Source organism: Falco naumanni, chromosome 19 (genome assembly GCF_017639655.2).
Source record: "Falco naumanni isolate bFalNau1 chromosome 19, bFalNau1.pat, whole genome shotgun sequence".
Lineage (NCBI taxonomy): Eukaryota > Metazoa > Chordata > Aves > Falconiformes > Falconidae > Falco > Falco naumanni.
In genome coordinates, this window is record NC_054072.1 from 5,746,099 (window position 1) to 5,753,118 (window position 7,020).

Consider the following 7,020-nt stretch of genomic DNA (forward strand, 5'->3'; position numbering starts at 1 on the left):
CTCTGCCCTGATCCCATGCCCCAGACTGGCCCATGCCCTTGGGGACCTGCATCCTGTCCTCCCCAGCTAAGATGGCATTAGCAGGGGCTGCAGTAAGTGTGTTATCCCCAGCCCAGTGATCCAATCACCCAAGCAGATTAGCTGTAAGACCTTAAGACAAAACAGAGGATACGTGCCCTGTGCTGCACACTGCTGAAAATGTTCGCCCTGAAGACCCTCCTGGCCCTGGCTGTCATCACATCCCTGGCCGGAGAAAGTAAGTGTCCTATAGCTCAGGGCAGGGCAAGGTGGGGTAAATCGCTGTAGCTGCTTTCCTGCTTGCTGCTGCCCCGGCCCTGCTGCCTGCCTGCAGGCTTGTGTGCGCCCACTGCGCCCCTGCCTGCTGCTGCTCCCTTCCCTGCAGAAAAATGGTGTTTTGCCGGGATGGTGGCTTTCTCCTCTTAGAGGCACCCAGAGAAGCACCCAGCCCCTCGCCTGCTCTCTGCCACTTGCACAAAGCACAGGCGTGAGGTGCCCAGCCGGGACTGCAGAGCCTCCGGTCTCTGGCTGATGGAGCTGAGGAGGCACCTGAGCCGGCCAACAGCAGCTTCTCATCGCCGCAGCCGTGTTTCCCAGCTAAAACTTGGCTCCTCGAAGGCAGAACCACAAAAAGCCATCTTAAAAGGCGGGAGAGTGGTTGCAGTGCTCTGAGCAATGCTGCTGTGGTCACCTCAGGATGGTTTCGGGACCTTTGGACCGAGACGAGACGAACCATGACTGCGTTTTTAGCTACAGGTAAATGAAGGCTGTGCCATGCTGCAAAGAACCGCAAAGGAGAAGCAGGAGACAAGCAATCCCACTGTGGAAGTCAGGGTCAGTGTGGGTTAATGTCGCGACGGAGGGAAGACACAGTCACTCGATATGAGTGATCAGCAGACTTCGTTTATTGTCCCTTACAGTCACCTTTTATGCCTTGTTATAATTAGCTCTTACATATTACAAAAGTTAAGCTCATTATTGGTTAGTTGCCTAAATACCAAGCCCGCCCCTAGTTTCTCTTCTGTAGTTATCTGTTCCCACCTGCAACATTCTTTTCCCACCGAAATCTTCCTGTTATTGTGTAACAAGGACAGCCAAAGACAGTGTATTTTGCTTTACTTCAGATAAGCTGAGAGCGATGTGCATTTTTGTCCAGCCAGCTGGACTATGTCTATGAGACCTTTTTCAGCTAGCCAGTTATCCACAGGTTAATGGCAGGCGTTTACTGGCGTTTGACCCCATGAAATCCCAGTTTTCCTGAGACGTGGGTTTCCTCCTTTCCCATGAGATGAAACTGGGAGCTCCGGCCACCTCGTGCAGGAGCCACCCTGCGGACCCGGAGCTGGGCCACGAGAGGGCTCTGCTCCGCCAGCAAAGCAGAGACAAATTTTACTCCCGACACCGGTGGTAATTTAACCATCACCATCAAAATCAAGTATTCGTAATTTCAGGCAAGAGCAGGAACCTCAGATTTGTTCTTTTTTTCTTTTTTTCGGGGGGAGGGTGCTTCATCTGCAGATATTTAAAACAGCACCGTTATTTAAAGTCTTTTCCTGTTATAAAATGATAAGAACGCTTTCACATTTGCTCAGCTGGTTCCTAAACCAAGCAGGGACCTCTGGCAGCTGAGCATTTTCCTCTCCTAAAGGGTCAGTCAGCTCTCGCACCTATTATCGGCCTCTGACGCACAGAGTGCCGGCGGAGGTGATGGGCTGGTTGTGATCTAACATGCCCGTGGCCACCTTTGAGAACCATTTGGAGATGACTCGTCCTTGCTGACACACACGCCTGCCCAGCACTCCGCTGCCTGTCACTGCGCCTGTCCCCCTGGGCAGTGTCCCCGGGCTGTGCACTCTGAGCGTTGCATGGGGGAGCTGCTGCAGTCCAGGCACACAAATGCACAAAACCTGCTTCCACAGGTTAGATGAGTCTTCCCTTGTCTCCCCAAAATGCTCATTAAAATGAAATCGGGCACAAGAAAACAAAGATCTAGGGTGTTTTTTTTAAATATTACATTACCTATTTTTATTGTAAAGCGAATTAACTACAGGTCACTCCATTTCAGGAAGTTTTTGCAGAGCAAGGACTCAGGGGAGCTAGCCTGCCCAGTTTAGCACTCATCATTTTGATTCACACTTGGAAGAGTTTTTCATGAATGTCACGGACAGGAGAGACCCCACATCCCAAAGCCTGCTGCGTGCCGTGGCCTTGCCGATTCCCAGCCAGCAGAGCTGCTCGGCTCTGACCAGTGCTAACCCTTGCCTGTGACTCCCCGTCCCAGTGCTGGGGGTCACCAGATGGCACGTCACTGCCACTCTCACTCCTCCTCCTCCCCATCTTTGCACAGGTAAAGCACTGAAATGCCACAAATGCGTTGCGTCCAACGAGAACGACTGCAACAAGCAAGGTTCCCACAGCTGCCCCCAGTACGCCGACGCCTGCCTCACCATCACTGCACCCAGTAAGTCCCTTGGCTGGGGGGACCGGGGGTGCTGGGGGGCACTGGAGGGGCTGAAGGCTACTGGAGGGGCCAGGGGACACACACTGGGGGTTCCTGGGGACCAGAGGGTGAGAACAAGCAAAGGGCCAACCAGGCAAGACCAGCAACTGGCTTCCTCTTGTCCACATGAAGCAGGGGTGAGCCACTTGGTTTTTTTCTGAGTTTTTAGACCTTAAAAACATGCTTTTGGTCTGGGGTAGCTCACAGCCCTTTGCTGGCGTAAGGAAAGTCCTTTTTAGTGGCATGCTGCTCCCACCCTCCAGCAATGCTTCACCACCCTCAGTGCGAGGCAGCAGCATGGCCAGTGAGATGGGGAGAGATGGTTCCCAAAACCAGCCCCGCTCCCGCCCCAGGTTCTCTCGTAGCCTGGGCTATATGTACTTTCACGTGCGGTTATAAATATGTGGTCACTATTCCGCAGCAGAGCTGTGTGATGTGCTCCACGTTGACTTGGGGTGGTGTGACCATGGGGCATCCCTTGGCCACCGGCCCGCTGCTTGGCTCTCCTGGCAGCTCTGTGGGCAGGACAGAGACCGTTTTATTCCACATCTGTAAAGCAATATGCTGGGACATGGCTCTGGTTGCTCCCTTTCCTCCCCCTGCTTAGCAGGGCAGGAGTGAAGCCCCCGACACCCGGGGGTGCCTGACACCTCGTGTTGTATGTGCCTTTCCTTGCAGACAGCGTCATTAAGTCTTGCTCCTACAAGTCCTTCTGTGACCAGCGTGGCAGCTCTGGTGGGGCCACACTGAAATGCTGCTTCAGCGACAACTGCAACGGACCACCCCGGGGCTCCAGGAACAGTGGGGGGGCCACGCCGCTGCCCCTCCCCAGCCTGCTGGCTGCTGCATTGGTGGGGAAGCTGCTGCTGAGCTGGCCGTGAGGGTCCCAGGCAAGGGGCGGCTGGCCCGGCGTAGCTGCTTGCTGCAATAGCCTAGGGGTACGCGCTACGCACACCGGTGGGTTTGCTTGCTGCTTAAAGCATGGGGGAGGCTGAGCCGCCACCACTCAAATAAACGCTGCAGCTGAAAACCGTGTTCGCAGCCGCTGCTCCTCATTGACAGGAAAACCGTAACCTCGGAGAAAACGGCTCAAACCGAACTGATTTGGCTCCCTGTGGGGCTGGGAGCTCACCTGAGTGCAGCCACCCTGGGAGGTTTCGTCAGGCAGAGCCTGGGGGGACCCAGGGCAGAGCCCCGCTCCCAGCATGCTGCCCTGACAGAGATGCTTTTGGGCTGCTTTCTGCTAACTTGAGAATCATGGCTGCGGGGAGACGTTTTTTCCCTCCTGTGGCTGCAAATATGCAAGTCTGGACAGACTATAAATACATTTGGCATGAAATATTGGCCGAGCCTGTTTGGTGCAGCTCTTGGTGCTGCTCTGTGGGAGGAAACCATCCACTGGGACCCCGTCGCCTCTGGAGTGAGCCCCGGCCACCCTGCATGGGGTGGGGGTGGGTATCCCCAGACAAGTGGTGCTGCATGTCTGCAGTTGCAAGGAGATGAAACTTTGGGGTGACTTTCATCCCCTGGTGGTCACTGCCACCTCTGGGAGATCTTGCTTTTCCCCTTTCCACCAGGCTTTCCCTTTGAACCCCTCATGACAGGGAGTGTCCCACAGGTGCCCATTGTTTCTACCTACTAACGAGTGATTTTATGTAAAGTCCTCCTGAAGCCCAGAAACCTCCTAGGGCTGGTCCGATGCAGGCACGGGCACCTGGCCCTGGGGATTTTGCAGTCTAAGGAGGAGAAAAACAGTACTGGGCTGAGGTAAGGAGGAGGTGAGATGTGTGGGGTGGTTGAGGAGGATGCAAGACATGGGGGGCTTCAGCTGAGCTGCCCTGTGGGAAAGTCAGCTGCACGCTGGGATAAGAGCAAGGCTCCTGAGGCTCGCAAGGAGCAATGGCACTGCGGGACGCAGAGCCGGGCAGCAGGCAAGCAAACCACTTTCCTGTTTTTTTCAATGCATGATGCTTATGGATGTGAAAGCGTCCCCACTGAGCCAAGCAAACGCCGGTGCTCTGCTTGCTGCAGTGGCTGAGAGCAGCTGGGGGAAAGTCATCCAAGGAGCGATCGGCCAGGCATGGGGAGGCTGCTCCCCCCCCCTGCGCAGCTCAGCACTCGCTGAGCTCCTGGGTGACTCCTGCCAGTGCGTGGTTTGCAGGGGGGAGTGCTGACGTGGGGCTTGCTTGGTGGTCTGGGATGGCTGGCGCTCGCACAGCTCAAAGCTTTGCTCGAAAGACACCCCCCCCCCCCCCAGGAGCGCTCGGTGCTGCTTTGTTTTGTAAGGGAGAATGGTAAAAGCGAGTGAACAGGAACGAGCAGGGAAGACAGGAGGATGATGAGGGGAGGAAAGAGAAGGATGACTGGGAGCATGGGGAGGAGAGTGGGAAACTGACTGCAGGAAACAATGTGGGGCAAGCCAGCAGACTGCTGACTGGAAGCCCAGCTGCTGCTCCTCTAGCAAAGCAATCTGCTGGGAGTTTCCCTCAGTCATAACGCAAGAAAAAAGGGAACAGGTACTGAAATCGAAAAGGGCAAGTTCAAACAGAAGAAAATAAATAATGCAGCATGCTTGGATCCAGCTGTGGAGCTCCCTGCTACGAGATGCTGCTGAAAGAGGCCTCGGTGAGTGCTGGAGGATGAGAGGGTCAAAAGTTCTGGAGAAGATGGATATTGAGTCTTGTGAGGGTTAAAACCAGCCAAGAAGGATGCTTGGCTGCTGCCACTGGAGGGAAGACCTCTAGAAAACAGATTATTCTGTGTCTGCTGTGGGCTCTGCTCCTTCCCTGGAGTACATGAGGATGTTTTCCTGCAGGGGACCCTGGTTGCTGTAGGACATCCAAAGGCCCTGGGACAGAGGGTGCCCTGCCCTGGGGATCCCCTTGTGACCCTGTGTCTGCTAATAGGGTGTCTCTGCAAGTTCAAGGGGTTGCTCACACCCCCAGGCAGGCTACAGCAGCAAAATATATTGAAACATGTAGGAGGAGAACTGAAAGGCTCTCGGAATAAAGGAAGAGCAGCAGTGTGACTAGCTGCCATGTGACTGTGCCCATAGAAAACAGAGCTGCTTCAGATCCAGGCTCTGGCGCAAGTCACAAGGTCTGCAGGAGATGCCCCAGTATAAAAATACTCCATGGAACAGTTTAGTCTTTGCAAAGCAGAGAGGGATGAGGAGGGGGGGGGAAAGACAGTGGTTGGCAGAGTGAGGGTGGAGAACTCCAGCAAGAAGGGCTGGTAGGCAGGCAGTGCAGCAAGCAGTGGGAAGGAGAGGACACGCGTGGGATGGACACGGGCTGTGGGTGAGGCTGTGCTGAAATCCTGGCACTGAAGCTCTGCCTCTCACCCACATCTCAGTGTGTGTGTGCTGTTCCCTGTGTGTGGTGACCTGTTCCATGCAGGTGCAGACACTGGTTTAAGGGGGCCTGTGCTGCAGCAGGCTGGTGGGCATCCACCGCTGAGCTTCCAGAGCTTGCCTGGACACAGCCCTGTCCTCACCCGATGGAGTGGCCAGCCCTGCTTTGAGGCAGGAAAGTTGCTTTTCCAACTTCTTCATTTTCTTTTTGTTTGTCTTTTTTTATTATTATTATTATTTTTAATTCTCGGTATAACCCAGTTGCTGTGGCCTGCATTTCCATAACTGGTGCGTTTTTCATGCTTCAGGTTTTGGTTCCCTTATAGCACCTTCAAAAGCCCTATAGTGAGTGCTTGGCACGTTCAGACTCTGGCTCCATCAGACTCTTGCAGCTGGGCAAGGGCAGGCTGTAGGGTTTGTGTGCATGGGGGAGCCAGGCAGTGTGAAGAATTACTCACCAGCTGCATCGAGGGATGATTCTTCCCTGAAAAAGTACATGAGGAGCAGTGCCAAAATCCTCCTCTGTCATGCACAGCAAAATGGGCACCCAGGCTAGGGTCACCCTGGGTGTATCGGCTTGCAGCTGTACATGCTCCCTCGGGGCTCTTGGGAGCGCTGGCAGGAGGGATGGGGAGGGAGGTCATTGCTGCTTTTCTCCTGATGTAATTAATAAATGATGCAGTTTGGGCTGCAGCTTCTGGCAGGGCGTGGGGCTGGACCGTCCCCCAGCGGGGAAATGGGAGGGATGAAGAGTGGGGAGGGGAGATGCTTCTCCGACAGGTGGCCATGGTCGGCTGGCAACGGCGAGGAGAGCAGCTGCGACCGCGGAGCTGGACGGTGCATTTATTTGATGGTGCTGAACGCTGAGCTTTGAGTGAGGGTAGATGGGGCCAACAGCCCTGTCGGGGTCCAACAGGAAATTTCTAGAGAAAAATAACCTCTTGTGCAAAGTGCTAGGAAAGCACCACTTGCATGGTGCCTGTCTGTGACAGCAAGGCTCCCTGCGCACCCTCTGCTGTGCCAGCAGCACCAGGATCAGGTTCACCCACACGGGGAGAAAGTGCTTCAGGGCCAGATGCAGCTCCGGGGAGAAAGCAGGGACTTTTTGAGGGTGCAGCTGCAGGGACCCCACACTGTTCTGGGTGGCATG

At 55.0% G+C, this 7,020-nt stretch overlaps 1 protein-coding gene across 1 annotated transcript; it reads left to right on the top strand.

Annotated features, from left to right (window-relative positions):
* The first annotated feature begins 126 nt into the window (after positions 1 to 126).
* LOC121099438 (CD59 glycoprotein-like) lies at positions 127 to 3,548 on the top strand. Its single transcript, XM_040618346.1, has 3 exons — positions 127 to 256; positions 2,366 to 2,479; positions 3,197 to 3,548. Exons 1-3 carry the CDS (start codon positions 199 to 201, stop codon positions 3,397 to 3,399), a joined length of 375 nt encoding a protein of 124 aa, XP_040474280.1. The 5' UTR covers positions 127 to 198; the 3' UTR covers positions 3,400 to 3,548.
* The last annotated feature ends 3,472 nt before the right edge of the window (positions 3,549 to 7,020 follow it).

Excerpts from the sequence above, each read along its gene's own strand:
- LOC121099438 (XM_040618346.1), top strand. The coding sequence starts at position 199 with ATGTTCGCCCTGAAGACCCTCCTGGCCCTGGCTGTCATCACATCCCTG. Across the intron at positions 257-2,365 it reads CACATCCCTGGCCGGAGAAA|GTAAAGCACTGAAATGCCAC; the intron begins GTAAGTGTCCTA and ends ATCTTTGCACAG. Across the intron at positions 2,480-3,196 it reads CCTCACCATCACTGCACCCA|ACAGCGTCATTAAGTCTTGC; the intron begins GTAAGTCCCTTG and ends CTTTCCTTGCAG.